The sequence below is a fragment of the Aplosporella prunicola genome (genome assembly GCF_010093885.1).
Source record: "Aplosporella prunicola CBS 121167 unplaced genomic scaffold K452scaffold_29, whole genome shotgun sequence".
Taxonomy (NCBI): domain Eukaryota; kingdom Fungi; phylum Ascomycota; class Dothideomycetes; order Botryosphaeriales; family Aplosporellaceae; genus Aplosporella; species Aplosporella prunicola.
This window is the reverse complement of record NW_022983557.1, coordinates 27,102-43,234: the sequence shown is the minus strand read 5'-3', so window position 1 is coordinate 43,234 and position 16,133 is coordinate 27,102. Positions and strand designations below refer to the sequence as shown.

The following is a 16,133-nucleotide window of genomic DNA, read 5'->3' as shown; positions in this document are numbered from 1 at the left end:
TGATCTGCTTTGAGAGCCAGTTCCACAGACCGGGGCAGCGATGCTTGATGGCGGATGCCCAGTCGGAGCAAGCGGGGCCGGTCTCGCAGGCGGTTCGCAGATAAGAGCGACAGGCTTGCTCGTCGAATGGCACAGATTTCGAAAGAAGCTCCTCTCAGACCCGGAAGTAGGAATTTGCCCAGGATTCCAATCGGAATCGAAATGGCGCGGGGTTGACGGGTAGAGGACAAGCACTCCATCATATGATCCACATACTAACATGTCGCAAGGTTGATCCTGCATCAGAAGACCTTGCGAGGATGGGGAGGAGAGCGAATGTTGATGGCAGAGCGAGGGAATTCAGCTCGGGCGGGTCCAAGCCACAAGTCTCGCTTGCGCAGTCAGCAAAGGCGGGGAAGGTGGGAACCGGAGCTGCGGGCCTCCCTCCACTCTTCACTCTCCACTCAACCATCAACCACCGACCAATCCCGGCACAACCGGCCTACTGCGTGTGGACGGGCGCAGCCGCTTAATCGACGGGCATACCCATGCGCGTACCGTCGCTCAGCCAGCCTCAATATTGCAAACGACGCCTCTACCCACCTTCTCGTTTCGCCCGGCCTCAGCTTTCCATGAACCTTTTGGGTCGGCTTGATGCAAATATAATCAAATAAAGCAAATACGCGACTGCAACCATGTTCCACAGCCTGCCATTCACCACTCACATGTTCGCAGCTGATGCTCAAAGCCACTTTTGTCTCATCACGCTGGCGTCTCTCAGCCAGCCCTGGCAATGGCTCTCTTTGGGTTAGGCCTATCGAACCCCCCTGTACAGTGCAGACGGAGGCTTTTCCTGCCCCAATGCTTGAGCGGTGTCACCGAGAGCCATGTGAAGGCCACGAGCAGAACATCTAACGGCCACCTTGACCCAGTTCAGCCAACGGGAACTTCCGCGAGGTAGAAGCTCCATTGTTACCCATCCGGGTGGTGGGAGTACCCAGTCCGCAGGTACGACCCATCAAATTGATTGACCAGAAGGCTGAGCGTATACGAGCTTCAAGCCAGTGTGACGCCGAAGGTTCTTCGTCTTCGTCTTTGTGGTAATGAACGGCGAAGCCGTCAGGGTGATCCCTCCAGAAACATGGCTACAGGTGTTCGAGACTGTGCTTCGAAGCCACCTGAGCCATCGGAACCGCCGACAATTCTTCACACATGGCTTCTTCTTTTAGCGGGATTGGGTTTCTACGAAATTAACTTCGAGCTGGCTGATCGACATCTCAGGTCTTGACTCCCTGCCTGTAGGTACTTGATGGCTATATAATTCCCGGAAGCCTTGCGGTCTACCTGTTCTTCAAAGCAACACACTATTGCATGGGCATCGCGAGGACTCTCCTTGATATATCCCGCAGGTGTTTCACTGTCTGTTTCTCAAAGTGTGTACCGCATGCTAGGCTTGGGAACCGCCAGAAGTCAGGCTTGTGAGTTTCCATTATATCCCCTTGTGGCCATGACCGTCCTCTGACCTTCCAGTTTCTTTCCTCTCTGACACAACATCTAGCAACAAAATGACGGACACTGCGAAGACTCCTGTCCAGCAGACTGCGGCCCCTGACCTTGCCGTTAAAGCTCCAAAGGCCAACAGTGTATCCAACGGCGTGTCCCACAGCTTGTCCCACAGCAGCAATGGCACGCATACCACAAAAGAGGTTATAACCTCCAGCACGTCTACATCCAATACGTCTACGGCGATGGCAGAATTCAACACGACTATGTACCACCTCCCGAAGACCAACATCCTTCGAGAGCGCACCATCCGCACCTCGACGACCGTACAGGCTAGGCTTGGAAGCTCTTCTGGGCTTCTTGATAGCATCGCAACGTTCGACGACTTTCTCGATGCTCTTGCCGCTGAGCGTCTTCGCTTCATGCCACACGACGGCAGCCAATGGGACAAGGTTCTTCGATGGGCAGAAGGCTTCGCGGGATACGTCTACATCTTCCATGATGCCGTTAGCGGCTTTATGCTTCATAGCGAAGATGCGACCAAGATGATCTGGAGCAGCGTCCTCGCTCTTTTGCAGATGGGACCTCGCCAGGCTACTGTCCTGACCAAGTCCTTCAGCGTTTTCCACCAACTTGGCCTGTCCATCTCCTTGTTTCTCCGCCAAGAGAACCTAATCACTGCTACGGCTGAGATTAGACGGGAGCTTGCCCATGCCTATTCGGACCTGGTCGAGTTGACCTGTGCTGTGGGTGCGCACTACCTCAGTAAGAGTCACGGTACATAATTTACCTAGCGAAGCTATGTAACGGCTATGGCTAACAACCTCTACAGGAACCACGCAGATTAGCTGCGATGACTTTGCCGAACATTTCGAAAAGCTCGTGGCTGCTTTCTACGCACATAGGGATCGCGTTTCAGATGCGATGTGGACTGCTCATCTGCAAGGCTTCGATGAAGGTGAGTGGTAGGCTCCTTGGAGCCGTGCAAGTCGCTGACCATGTTGTAGAGAACAACTTCGACATCGGTGAGATACGAAGGTTCCTGGAACCCGCAGATCATTCCGTTTGCAAGATCATCGCTTCAAGAGCGTCCTCCAGCACCTCCAGGACCGAATTCACCTTTGAGTGGTTCCTTGACGATCTCTGGGACTTTACCTGGAAGAGGAACAACATCCTACTTATCACTGGTGGCCCCGGCTGCGGCAAGAGTATGCTTGCTGGTTGGATCGTGGAGCAGTTGCAAAGCTCCATTGACCAGAGCCCATATGATGTCATCTACTACCGCGTGGAACGGGACATCCCTTCCACAACTTCTGCTTTGAATGTTGTCAAAGGCCTCTTGTTGCAGACATTCGACACACGCATCGGCCATGAAGCGCTTCTTGTCCACATTCGTCAAGCCATTGAGCTCTCTACAACAGGCAAAAGCGCCAAGGAAGTCGAGGACACGCTGTGGCACGCTTTGGAGCATGTCGCGCAACACGCGAAGCTGATGTTTGTCGTGGATGGCCTCGACCAGTTGTCGGGAGGCCAGACCAGCGCTCTTGCAATCCTCGAGCGTCTTCATCAGCTTACCGTCAAAGAAGGAAATACTGATTGCAAAGCCATTGTGCTGAGCCAACCTTTGCAGAAAGCTGCGCCCTCACTCACACGACATGTAGCGATTAAGAACAGCAACGTCTCCGAAGACATTCAGCGCTTCATCACGAACAACTTGGATTCATCGAGCTTCTTTGAGGCAATGAGCCACAAAGACAAGGAAGCTGTTGCCCACAAAGTATCTGAGAAGTCCAATGGGTCATTCCTATGGGCTGCTCTTGCCTTCCGCTCTTTGAAACACGAGGAGACTTTCTCTGGCTTTATGCAGTACCTCGACAAAGCCCCAAAGAGTGTTGAAGGGTTCTACGACTATGACCTGCACAAGCTCCAGCTCGAGCGTTCAGAGACAAGAGCTATCCTTTCCTGGATCATAGCTGCTGAGCGCCCCCTTGCCCTCCAGGAGATAAAGCATTTGTTGGAAATCGACACTAATCACTGTCGTCACTCGCCGAGATACGGGAACATCTCCGATGTCGTTCGTCGGGCTTGTGGATCACTTGTCACCGTACAAGACGGCTTTGTGAGCTTGCGCCACTCAAGCATGCGTCACCATCTTAGCAAGTGCAAAACGGACAAGTTTCATTTCGACATGCGAAGGGCACAGAGTAGTCTTGCTCTCGGTTGTCTGGCTTACGTCAAGATTCATGTACACAAGAATTTTGACGTGTCGTTCAAGCAACTTGCTGTGCATGACGTTTACGACCTGTTCAAGCAGTATCAGATGCTGGAGTACTGCACCATGTACTGGACGACGCACATGAAGGCATCTGCTTTCTACCAGACGAACGGCGAAGTCCAGGTGTCTCCAAAGCTGAAGAGCTGCTTCCCCAGCTCGGTGCTTTTGGCAATGCTCGAGCAAGTCTGCTTGCAACTGCGCTTCACCAGCAGGGAGATGGAGACGTACTCGCTCATCGCATACAAACTCCGCAAAGCCGTCTTGGGTGAGAGTGCCTCAGCAAGCCTCCAGAGCCTCCTCTACGTGATCCAGGTCTACCAGGCGATTAATTCCGTTAAAACTGCCGAGTTCGCCTATGACGCCTGGAGGATCAGCCAGACCAGTGGCGACATCGCGATCGTCGTGGTGTGCGCGGAAGCTTTCATTGCTTCGACAACTTCCACCGCCGTTACCAAACGCACGAAGCTTGTCGAGCAAAGGGAAGAAGTCCTCAAATTCATAATCACTGCGCACAGGCATACCCATGGAGCATCTCACGACCTCACGATCAAATACACCAAGCTGCTCGCCGAGCTCTACGTGTCGGTCCAAAAGGTTGAAGAAGCCGTCGTGCTTTACCGGGAGCTATACGAGGTAACCATTGAGCGCCACGGCTACTTCCACAAGGAAACGGAAGCACTGTATGAAGTCCTCATGGCGCGGCTTAAGGCTCTTTCCAAGCTTGACGTTATCCTCTCGATTCATCTGTCTTATCACGAGCACGTCGTCAAGACCCTCGCTATAACGGATGAGCGACGCATCAAGTCGACCCTGACCCTCGTCCGGATGTACGAGGGACGCCGCGAGGTCACCAAGGCGGAAGAAATCCTCGTCAGTTACTGGCGGAGCATCACGACGAGCACATCGTCCTCAACCGCAATCGAGACCAGAGTCGACGTCGCGATTGAATACTCCCGCTTCCTCACGCGACACTCCCGCCGCGACGAGGCCGAGGTCATCATGCGCGCCGTCTGGACCGAAGTTGCGGCGTACCAGAAGACAAAGCACACGGAGTCGATCACGCGGCGCATCAAGTCGATTGCGGAGGAGTTCAAGTCGCTCAAGGTTTTTAGCATGGCCCGGTCGATCTTCACCTCGCTTTGGAAGCACTGCAAGGAGACGGAGCAGTCGTCTGCTATTGCGGTCGAGATTGCCACGTCCCTCGCTGAGACAGTCACCGAGACGATCACGACTACGACCGAGAAGACGACAACCACCACCACGGAGCTTCTCACTGTCGAAGAGGAGACGGTGCTGCGCGAGGTTTTCGAATCAACGCTCTCCGTCTCCGCCAGCAGCAAGTCATCAAGCCTCTCCGTCTCTACAGCGACCATCAAGACGTGCACAGCCCTCGCGACCAGCTATGTCAAGCAGGAGCGCTGGTCTGAGGCCTTGGAAGTGTACTCCAAAGCCCTCAGCCAGACTTGGTCGTCGGTGGAGAGTGCCTCGGCCACTGAGTTGACGACGCAGCACTCGGAAGAGGTCATCCAGACTGCCATGAGCCTCGCCGAGTGCCACTTCAAGCAGCTGCGGGTCGACAAGGCCGAGGCCATCTACCGCAACGTCTTCGCCACGCTCGCGCACTTCGATTATGACCAGCAGCTGCTGGTGCGCACGGCTCGCGAGGTCATCGCCTTCCATGAGCGGACGTTCCGCTACGAGCTCGCCCTCGCGACTTACCGTGACTTTGCTGCCTGCTTGCAACGCCGCTTGGGTAAATCACACACCCTGACCATCGAGACATTTGTCGCATATGGCACACTCGCGCGTCGCCTCGGCAAGCTGAAGGAAGCGGAGGAGGCGTACCAAGCCGTTTACTCTGCGTACCAGGCCCAAGACGGCACCTGCCGCGTCGAAGGCATTGAAGCGGCGCTTGTTTTGTGCGAGCTGCACGAGCAGCGCGGCGGGTGGGCTGCCGCGAGGGAGGTGTACGCCTGTTTGTGGCAGACGTTCCGCCAACACGGCAAGTCGTACAAGCTGCAAGCGGCGTTTGCTGAGCGCGTCTACGAGCGCTACATGCATGTCTTGGAGCATAAGGTCAAGGCAGAGTCTGTGGTGACGCACCGGCTGGCGAGCGAGTACCGCGAGACGTGCGTGAGCTTGTATGGCGCGGAGAGCGCGCAGACGCTCACGGCTACAGTGAGGCTGGCGCAGATTTGTGAAAGGAGCGAAGAGAGCTACCAGCAGTCTGTGGAGCTGTACGAGGAGGTGCTGAAGCAGAGCAAGACGATCTCGAAGACTTCGACCACGACGACTGTTTTAACGCACAGGCAAGTTGCGCAGGCGACGCAGCGCCTCGCGCAGATGTACGCCTCCAAGAGCAGCACCATCGAGCGCGCCGTCTCGCTGTACGCATCGCAGTACGAAGCCTCAAGGACGGAGCGCGGCTACACTGCCACCGAGACACTCTCCCTTCTGCACCAGCTCGTGCACACGTACACGCAGCAAAATACGACCGAAGCAACCGCCAAAGCCACCTCGACACTGCAGACGGCCGTCTTTGGCGTCTTCAAGCAGGAGACGCACCACTCGGAGCGCCTCATCGCCGCGGCGCAGGCCCTCGCGAGCACCTACGTCGCGCATGGTCTGGAGAGTCATGCCCTCACATTGATGCAGGAGCTGCGGTGCATCATCATCGACGAGGCGCGCGCTGGCAAGACGGTCAAGACGACACAGCGCACCTTCTTCGCCGCCTTTGCTGAAGTCCTCCTGGGCGGCTCGCGCAGCTTCACGGCCATCATGGCCGAGCTCCGCAGCGAGATATTGCTGTACGAGGCGTGGTTCCACGTCAGCAAGACCGAAGTGCAGCAGCGGGGCATCATGGGTGTGCTGGAGCGAGGAGCGCGACTTCGGCTTGTGCTGATTGAGGCGGACCATGGCGACGAGGCCAAGCAAGTGGAAGAAGAGCTCTTGGCCACATTTCGCAAGGCCGTGGGCTCCCAGGAAGTCGACGGACAGGCCTACCATGCCCTCTTCACCCTCGTGCTCTCGCTCCTCTCGGACGAAGAGACGTGGACCACCATCCTTTCCCGCACCGTCGACACAGTGGCCGAACACACGCGCGCCGACCGCTTCCACGCCGCGCACGAGCTGGGCGTCCTCGTCCACCGTCTCGTCCACGTCCAAGGCGGCTTTGCGACACAAGCAGACGTGCTCTCCGGTCTGCGCCTCGGCCTCTACCTCGCGGGCCGCGTCGGCGCGAAGCCGTGTCCAGAGGAGAAGCGCCACGCGCAAATGATGCAGCTTTCGGCCCTCATCCTGCGCGAAGCCCTCGAAGCCGCGCGCCAGACCAACCTCTCCTTCGCCACCCTCCTCGACATCAAAGACGCCTCCGCCCTCGCCGCGACCCTGGGCGCCCAAGCCAACTTCGCAGACCTCGACCACGTCCTCACAGCCCTGCACTCGTCCCCCTCCACCTCGTCAAGCAAGCACCACCTCTCGCTCCTCCTCGCCCTCATCCACGCCCGCTTCGCCCTCGCCACCCCCGCCTCCACCACCTCCGCCCTCCACCTCGCCCAAACCCTGCACTACAACCTCGCGCGCATCCACGGGCCGCTCGCGCCCCCCGCCCTCGCTGCCCTGCGCCTCGAAGCCGCTATGCTGGCGTCTCGCGGCAAGCACGACCGCGCCGCAGCCCTACACGCCGCGGCGCTGGGCCGCCTGGCCTGGGACGCGGAGACCGAGGTCGCTGAGGCGTGCGCCGGGCTGGACGGCGCCGCTGCAGTGGCGTGCAGGGAAATGGAAGCGCTGCGCAGGGCGTGGGGCCGTGCTGCTGCGCGTGGCCAGGGCGCGCCGGACAAGAAGAGCGCGTACGCGGAATTGCTGGACGCGGTGGCGCGCCGTTTTGCCGGGTTTGATGCCTGCAAGGCTGATAAGGTGCGGAAGCTGCTGGATGTGCAGACCTGGGCGCCGCTGCCGGAAAAGGAAGATGATGGCCAGGGCCTGTGGGAGCGGCCAACGAGCTTTGGCTTTGTGGACAAGGAGGGCATTGCTGGCATTGCGGGGCTCGTGGACGACAACGCGGTGCAGAACACTGCTGGAGCTGGAGCTGATGGTAAGGCGAAGAATAGGCCGGGTCTGCGGCTCGGTAGTGGCGCCGGCTATGCCAGGCGCTCGAGCAGCAACTACGCCGTGTTGCAGCGCAGCTTGAGCAGCGGGCAGTTGGGCTCGCCAAGGCGGGTGGGCTCGCCGCTGGGGTCGCCGCTGGGTAGTGGTGGTGCTGAGGGCATGTTGAGTTTGGGGGGTGTGGTTCGTGGGCAGTAATGTAGCGTAGTTTCTTTTCTTTCTTTTCTTTCTTTCTTTTTTTCTTTACTCGGTCGTTTTAACTTTTCTTTTCTTTGGTCGTTGGGGTTTGGTTTAGTTGTTTGTTTTTGGTTTCGTTTGATTATGTAGGGGTTTAGTTTATAGTGAGTGTTATTTTACTCTGGTTGTTTACTTGATATCCGTCACGTTACTATCAAGTGAGATTTATCGTCTTGTGAGATTAGGGCGCTTTTACTGTGTATAAGTTCCCCGGTCACTCGTAAATTCATCAGCATAATTAAGACCAAACAAGCACCAGCATCTTCAAAACGAACACATCAAAACAAACGCAGCATTTTTAACCCTGCGTCTAGTGCATACAATGAATAACCTGACTCAACTCTGCGTCGTCCACAGTCTCGACAACACCATCCACAGCCGCCATCACCGCCGCAGCCAAGGCGTAGTCCACGCCATGGCCATGCTCACCGCCCGCGCCATCATGAACGACCAGCTGCCGCCGCAGCTCCGCCATCTGCATCTCTTCGCTTATAACCGTCGGCCACTCCCCCGTCACCCACTTCCCATCCACCCACCTACCCTGCAGCAACGCATGCGTCTCGGCCCAATACTTCCTCCGCCGCTCCTCCAGCGCGTGCAGCGCCTTCGCTTGCGCCCAGTACTCTCCGACCAGCGGACCCGGGTCGAGCGCTTGCCGCTCGATCTCGCACCGCTCGAGCCGGTCCCACGCGTCCAGCAGCCGCCAGTGCGTCTCGCCGACGCGGTCGCCTGCTTTCTGCTCGAGCGCCGCGAGCCGCTCGTCCCGCATCCACGCCCTGTCTCTGCGCAGCACGAAGGCTTTAAGTCGCCATTTTGGCGTCGTGGTGAGTGTTTTGTTGTCTCGGTCGTCTTCGAGAACGCTATAGAGCCCCGCCGCGCGTCGCTCCCATTTGCGCCATGCTACGTATTGCGCGTTCTTGTTGAATGCGGAGTGCTGCCGGAGCGACGCGGCGTTGACTATGCGTGTGTTTAGGTAAGAGATTCGCGTGAGCAGCGCCTTGTGTTTGCGCATAAGGCGCGTGAGGAGCGGGTGGCGGTTGCTGGGGATAGTGCGTGCTGAAGGTATTGCGGTGGTGTGATAAAGAGAGTTTTCTTGATTAGGGGAGGTGTGCTCCGGTACTGAGGGCCCATTGCTGATAGACATTGCGGAGGATTGAGAACCAGACGGACTTCTGGCCTCGATCATTGCAGTGGCTTGCAGTGCAGCATTCTGTCCGCTACCCTCTCTTCCATAAGCCAGCTCCGTCAAATCAGCCGCCGAAGTAGTTGACGGCCATTCCCGAGAATCCGCCAGCAAATGCAATGGCACTTCTCCAGACGGCGTTGGAGGGCAAGACGAGACTCCAGGCTCCCTGAAACCCCAACGTCAGCACAAGGTCAACTCCACCACACGTCCAAATGCAAAGAATGTACTCCTGAGAAGAAGGGCCAGTCAAGTCGGGCGTCGGTGGCTGGGTCGACGGATTCCCGCCACCCGCAGTACCGCCAGCGCCGCCGTCTTCATCATCCGACCCTTCCCCATCAGAGCCGCCAGGTTCCCTTTCCTCATCGCTAGACGATGACTCGGCGTCACTGTCCTCGCTGCTGGATTCCTCATCGTCGATTTCGGGGTTCCTTGTGGACTCGTCGGTATTGTAGCCCGACTCACTAGGGCTTTGTTCTCGTCCTGGTCGTCCCCGAGAAGGAGAATCTTTCTCTGTCTTTTTCTTCCTTTTAGCCCACCCTCGCGGTGGCATCTCCGCCTCAGACGACCCCGGCCTGATCCGCTCTGGACTGATCCGCTTCCGCTTCCGCCGCTCTGGTGACTCGTCTTCGTCGCGCCCCCCGGCGGCTGGCCTTTGCCTGAGGTCGTAGCGTGATGCGCACATGTCGAGAAGCGTGCTGTGGAAAGCTAGACGGACGGGCTTCTTCGGTGACAGTGGGGTGCGCTGCGCTGTGACCGGGTAGGAATACAGTTGCGTGAGACCTGCCGAACTTGTCGCTAGGAGATGTCGGCTGAAATGAACGAGCAATGCGTTGACTGGAATAAGCGGTCTCGGTTTGGGCCGGAGGATGGCACGGCTGACGTTGGGATGTCGCGTATGAATGGTGAAAGTCTCTTGGGTTGAGCTCGAGAAGCACGTTTTCGGTAGTTGGTTTGAAAAGGAAGGAACGAAGCACGCCTTCGGAAGGGCGAGCATCACACCGCACGCAGCTTTTAACGCCCATCGTCGTGAAGCGAGATTTATCGTTTTGCGAAATGGTGATGATTGCACGGAGTAGGAGAAGGTATCCAGTTAAGATAAATCAGTATGTGTATGCTCTAGGACTTTTCCGCCTATACATACCTACGACTTAAGGAAAGCTGAAAGCAGTCCCTACAGAGTGCTCCTTATCTGGGTACAACCCTGCCTTACTAGACGGCGAATCTCGCTTGACGGTGACGGACCAGTTTTAACCGTTTAAAGCGAACTGAGAAAAACGAAGAGAAAACATTGTTTATCAAGTATACGCATTACTCGGTCAAGACAACAGCAACAACTCTTGTCTTGGAGGCGACGTTCAGGCGTATACCAGTTCACTGTACAGTGAGTTATCGCAACATGTTAATACGGCATACTTTGGAGAGCTCGATCGAAGTCCACATAACTGCGTAAACCGGTGCATCATTAAAAGGCTGCACTCTTCCTTGCAGGTGTGGTGATCCGCCTGACACCGGATAGATTCATAGGCAAACAAGATAGAAGACAAGGCGAATTCCACGGATTTAGCTCTGGTAACCAATCAGTAACGCTTCTCACTGGACGTGGACAAGCGGTGTATCATCCATGCATGTCCTTCAGGTCGAGCTGAAGACCTCTCTAAAGCATCAACGTGTCACAATGTTCGACACACACGAAACACGAAAGCGGTGCAAATAGGCTCAGACGCGCACGGGGTGGTATACTTGAGGCAGCCAATCGGAAAACGGAGCTTGTACGATAGGAAGACGAATCTGGTGGGGCATCAAAGCAGCATGAGGAAAGGTGTTCGCCTTGTTACCGGGATGTCCAGGCAGCCACGCAAACCGGTTTTGGGCTGGCGCGATGGGATTGGACGACATGGTGGTTAGGAATGCTCCGCCTCAGGGCTGCCTGAGGGGGTTACTGCGCCTCACCAAGGGTGCCACAGCTCCCTGCGCGACAGGCCTATCAGCACCGCGCAATGGCTGACCGGTCGCCAGCAGAAGGAAACTGGAGTATGCCTCGAGGCAGCTTTCAGCCGGACAGGTGCAGCAGCGCAAAGAGAGAAACGGCCGCGCGGCATGTTATAATCCGTACCTCGCCACGATTTCCGCGCGTTCAACAGCCCTCGACTTTTTCACCTGCTCTCACAGTCTGACTCTTATGGAGGCGGTTCAGCTTGGAACGAGCGGATGTCGGCAGCGACTCGCCAATCGACTTGGGCATCGGTGCAGAACGACGCGTATACCGGCCCAAGAGCCCACGCTACCGAGCCTGTCGCCAAGTGAGGCGGAGAAGCCATGGCAGCATCATCATAGCGCAGCGGTTGGGGATGGGAGGGATGGTTCGGCTCGCTCCGGGAGCGGGTTAGAGAAGTAAGGTGTGCTCGACCCCTACATGATCGTGTCACGGACTCACGGGGCACACGCAGGCTCGTCCGTGACGTCGACAGAAGGTTCGACGGGATCCTGGCAGCGAGCCCGAGCAAGCTCGCTGCAGACGACGGCCTGTTCCTGGCAGCGTTGCACTTGCCGTTGTTGCCAACGGTCGACTTGCACTTGTCTTGGGCGGCGCTAGGCTTAGCAAGGCGCGCTATCGCCCGGCTGGACAACCTGTTGCACGGGCTGCGACGGAGCCACGACGTCGCATCGACCTTTGTCAGCAACCTGCAACACCTGCTGGTGGTGATCCAGCACGCCCTGGGGCAGGCCTTGTCGGCCGTGGTGCGGCGTGGTCGTCGACCTAGCGGGCTGGAGCGGTGCAGGCGCAAGGTGTTGGGCAGGTTCAGCGAGTTTGCGGGCGGCCAGCGACCGGTGAGCACGACATGGCCGTGGGCGAATGTGCGGCCGTCGCTGGCAGTGCTGTGGGGAGTTTGCTGGATGTTTTACGAGCAGCAAGCGAAGATGCGCGCAAGCTGGCTCGGGAATTTCGGGTGGCCCATGCCGAGGGAGGACGAGTGTGAGTGCGATGACGAATGAGTCGGGGAAAGCGAGTGGCAGTGCTGATGAGTGGCAGACGCGACATACGGACGCACGCTACTTGGCGGTCACGTGCAGCAGAATACTACTGCGCCACACCGGCAGCAGCACAGCCAGCACAGCCGCCAGGCCCAGCAGCAGCCGCCGTCGCTCCGGCAGGTTGAGGTCGCGGTCGCGCAGCTTGAGTCATCGGCACCAGCAGCGACATGCGACAGCCTTCGTCCCACTTTGTCCCCCCGCAGCCGCCAGACTTCGCACGAGTATAAGGTCAACGCGTGGTCCGACGCGTCTGGCGCCCAAACCCAAACGACCCAAGCCCTGTCCCGCCTGTGGCCTTACCAATCAGGCATCGCCACCCGCGACGACTTTGATGCCCTGTTTCCCTCAAATATCCCGACTTGGCCACCTCATCTGCTGCCACAGCTCATCGTCGAAGACCTAACACCTCATCCTGCGCCGCCCCATCCGCAAACCTTTCCCATGTCCACCCAAACCCTCGTCCACCACCACCACCACCCCGTCATGACCACCACCACCTCCGACTACAAATCCATCCCTCCGAGCCCCATCAGTATGAACGGCGACAGCACCATGCACCAGCAAAACCCCCGCAAGCGCAAAGCTCCCGACCACCCGTCCGTCGCCGTCAACGTCGCCGCCCCTCACGTGCAACTCGTGCACTCGGATCGAGAATCTTCTGAGGAGCGCTACGACAACTACACGCCGCGTGGCAAATATATCCACAAGCGCACCGAGGAGCCTCCGCGCAACTCCGACGGCAAGATGATATGCACCTTCTCCGCCGACTGCTCCAGCTTAACTTTTGAGAGAAAATGCGAATGGAGGTAAGCCAGCTGCCCGCCCCACGTCCACTTCATCATCTCAACACATCATCACAACAACAAAAGATCACGCTGACTGATGTTTTCCCTTGACAGCAAACACATGGACAAGCACGATCGCCCGTACGTGTGTCGCCACAAGGGCTGCGAAAAGCTGCAAGGCTTCACGTACTCGGGCGGCCTGTTACGTCACGAACGCGAGGTGCACAAGATGCACGGCGGCACCAAGAAGGCGCTGTTCTGCCCGCACCAGGACTGCAAGCGCAGCATGGGCGCCGGCTTCACGCGCAAAGAGAACCTCGCCGAGCACATCCGCCGCGTGCATCGCCGCGCCTCGGCTTCCGACGCTGCCTCGGCGGGCGTGCGCGTCGAGGAAGAAGGCAGCGAAAGGCTGTCGCCTGATCAAGAGCATGACGATGCGTACCACGCTACTGCTGCCTCGTCGGCAGCAGGCAAGAGGAGGAAAACGACGTGCAACGTTGTCGGCGGGGGAGGCGGTGGCGAAGGAGGAGCAGCAGTCGCCGCAGTAGCGGCATCAGCAGTCAACGGTGACGACGCGCCAGGTGCCGAGGCAGACGAAGACGACCTGCGCGCAGAGATTAAGCGACTGCGGCGCGAGATCGAAGAGAAGGACGCGCGGTTGGAGAAGCTAGAGGCGGCGGTCGAGGCGCTCTCGAAGCAGGCTACCACCACCACCAACAAGGGCGGTTGACTCGACTACCTAGTCACGAGACGGGTCTGACGCTACTTTTTTTTTTTTGTCACGCCTTCCTTTTCCGTTTATTCTTACCTTTTACCCCATTTGGATGCTTTTATCGATTCACATGATCCGGTCAGCAGCATTTATCATTCATCGAAGATTGCGACAAGCGGCATTAGCACGGCGTTCACGGCAGCCTAGGCCTAGGTGTAGCCTACACGGAGAGTAATAGGCAATCGGGGGACGAGCAGGCAGTCGCGGAAGGAGGTTGTGTATCTGTGTGTGTGTGGCACTTGGCAGGCCAGGAGGCCAGGCAGGCGAGCAGGAAGGCAGGGATGCGGCGCGATTGGAATGAACGGGCTCTCTCCTCTCTCTCTTACTTTCTTCTCTCTTCTTCTATTCCCCCTTTCTCATCATCCATCTATTTATCTACCCCCATTGTCGATTTCCCGTTCTTTTGGTTGTTTGTTCTCGCGGCTTGGTTGGTTGCACGATCATCACGCTACCGTCACGACGATCTGATTCCACTTCACGCACCCTCTTCCCCCTTCCACACACCCTGTCACGCTACCTCGCCTCGTCCGCCGCCCGCCGTTCTAGCCCGCATGCATGCGCGCGTACGCGAGTACGGGTGCATTCCATGCGTTGCGACGGCGAGTGGCGCTGGCCGGTCGTGCAGCGACAGACAGACAGCCTTACCCATCACCCTTCCATACCCGTACCCCATATCACGCACCCCCGCATGCGCGCTTCATCATCACCAGTCACCCACCCCGCTCTTAGAGCCGTTTACCCAGTAGTTAGATTGTTATTGTACGAGACAGACAGACAGCAGACAGCAGACAGACGACCCCGGAGGCGCAAGCTAGCTAGCATGCAAACACGCATGGCATGTACGCAAACACGGAATCGCTTAGTAGTAGGAGGAAGGAAGGAAGGACGGTCGGTATGTAGGCAGGACACGGACACGGACGGAGATACCCCCATTGATTGATTCACTACAATCCAGAGCTCTCTTTTTTTTTTACTTCTTCGCCTCGAAACATCTCTCCCATCCCATCTGCGTGCATACATACATACTCTTCCGCCCGCGACGTAGTTACCCGTCCCTGCCGTGCCGTGCCGTGTGTTGGACCTACAGTACCTAATTATTGCTCCCATCCGACCATCCAACAATCCATCTATCCAGTCATTACCTACCTATTTTCCGCACCCCGATCTGACTCGGCGCCCTCCACTCATCCATCATTCCTTCCGTCCTTCAGCCCATCCGCGCCTCTCCGCCCGCCATCCACCCCGCACCCGCGCGCAGCCGGCGTGGCGCGCGCCCCTTCCATCCGTTTCTCGCTCACTCTCACTCATTCCCCTCATCACACACCCACTCGGGGCCTCGCGCCTCGCGCCCCGCATCCCCTCCCTGCTGCCTAGAGCGCTGGGCACATAGCAGAGCAGGCATCGACAGCCTTTCTTTCCCTCGTACCTACCTACCTACCCAGACCGTCCGTAGGCACGTAGGTAGGTAGATGCCTGCGCACGCCCCCCGTCATCACCACCACCGGCACCGCCCATCACCGTCGTCGCCATCATCACCATTTCTGTCCACCTTCGCGAGCCGCCGCTCTTACACCGTCGTCGCCGTCGCCGAAACAACCCGTCCGTGCTGCGATGTGTGTGTGACTCATACCTACCCACCTAATAATACCTTAGGTACTATCCCAGGCAGCAGCGTCCAAAAATACAAAACCCACTGCCCACGCGTCCGCAACGCCATGCATGTGACTGCGCGTGCCTAGCGCGTCGCCAGGCCCTCCTTCCCCTCCATCAAGGAAGCTCAGACACAACGGCGCAGCGGCGCAACGTAAAGTGCTTGCATGTGTGCGTGCGTGCGTGCATGCTTGCTGCTGCTGCTGTGTGTGTGCGGTATGGATGGGTGGATATACCCAGTTACGTCGCACCAGAGCGCTGTGTCCTGTACGGTACACCGGCCGTGCAGCAGCAGCAGCAGCAGCGGTGCAGCCCTACCCACCCACCTACCTACTGTACCTACCCACGTACCTGCTGCCCCCAAAGTTAGTACCCGCTACGCCTGCGGACCACCTGCCCAAACGACCTTATCCCCCTTCGCGACGCGCAGCCTTGTCCCTCTCCCAAGCTGCCTACCTACCTAGCTTACAGCCTCGACACAGCTCCGCCTGCCTGCCTGACAGTGACAGGCGCAGGTGCCCGGCCCCGACGTGTTTCCGTGTCGCATCGCCCTGCTCCTGCTTCCTGCTCCTGCTGCTGCAGCACCCCGCCTTCCTAGGTTGTTGCCCT

General features: G+C 57.9%; 4 protein-coding genes across 4 annotated transcripts; 2 read left to right on the top strand and 2 right to left on the bottom strand.

Annotated features, from left to right (window-relative positions):
• Positions 1 to 1,748: 1,748 nt before the first annotated feature.
• On the top strand, positions 1,749 to 8,059 carry K452DRAFT_235652 (uncharacterized protein; the record flags this gene model as incomplete). The annotated part of the gene is made up of 3 exons (XM_033537451.1): positions 1,749 to 2,259; positions 2,315 to 2,440; positions 2,490 to 8,059. The coding sequence occupies 3 exons, from the start codon at positions 1,749 to 1,751 to the stop codon at positions 8,057 to 8,059; spliced, it is 6,207 nt and encodes a 2,068-aa protein (XP_033393173.1).
• Positions 8,060 to 8,279: 220 nt separating this feature from the next.
• K452DRAFT_301860 (uncharacterized protein) lies at positions 8,280 to 9,242 on the bottom strand (the record flags this gene model as incomplete). The annotated part of the gene is made up of 2 exons (XM_033542508.1): positions 8,280 to 8,293; positions 8,420 to 9,242. 2 exons carry the CDS (start codon positions 9,240 to 9,242, stop codon positions 8,280 to 8,282), a joined length of 837 nt encoding a protein of 278 aa, XP_033393172.1.
• Positions 9,243 to 9,348: 106 nt separating this feature from the next.
• K452DRAFT_301859 (uncharacterized protein) lies at positions 9,349 to 9,966 on the bottom strand (the record flags this gene model as incomplete). Its single annotated transcript, XM_033542507.1, has 1 exon — positions 9,349 to 9,966. The coding sequence occupies one exon, from the start codon at positions 9,964 to 9,966 to the stop codon at positions 9,349 to 9,351; it is 618 nt and encodes a 205-aa protein (XP_033393171.1).
• A 1,458-nt stretch (positions 9,967 to 11,424) lies between these two features.
• Positions 11,425 to 13,994, top strand: K452DRAFT_100956 (uncharacterized protein). The gene is made up of 4 exons (XM_033534901.1): positions 11,425 to 11,675; positions 11,732 to 12,258; positions 12,316 to 13,123; positions 13,217 to 13,994. Exons 1-4 carry the CDS (start codon positions 11,464 to 11,466, stop codon positions 13,830 to 13,832), a joined length of 2,163 nt encoding a protein of 720 aa, XP_033393170.1. The 5' UTR covers positions 11,425 to 11,463; the 3' UTR covers positions 13,833 to 13,994.
• Positions 13,995 to 16,133: the final 2,139 nt, after the last annotated feature.

Bases quoted from the DNA above. Each gene is read 5' to 3' on its own strand.
- K452DRAFT_100956 (XM_033534901.1), top strand. From the start codon at position 11,464: ATGGAGGCGGTTCAGCTTGGAACGAGCGGATGTCGGCAGCGACTCGCC. The intron at 11,676-11,731 runs GTAAGGTGTGCT...GGGCACACGCAG, and splicing joins TCCGGGAGCGGGTTAGAGAA to GCTCGTCCGTGACGTCGACA. The intron at 12,259-12,315 runs GTGAGTGCGATG...GATGAGTGGCAG, and splicing joins CATGCCGAGGGAGGACGAGT to ACGCGACATACGGACGCACG.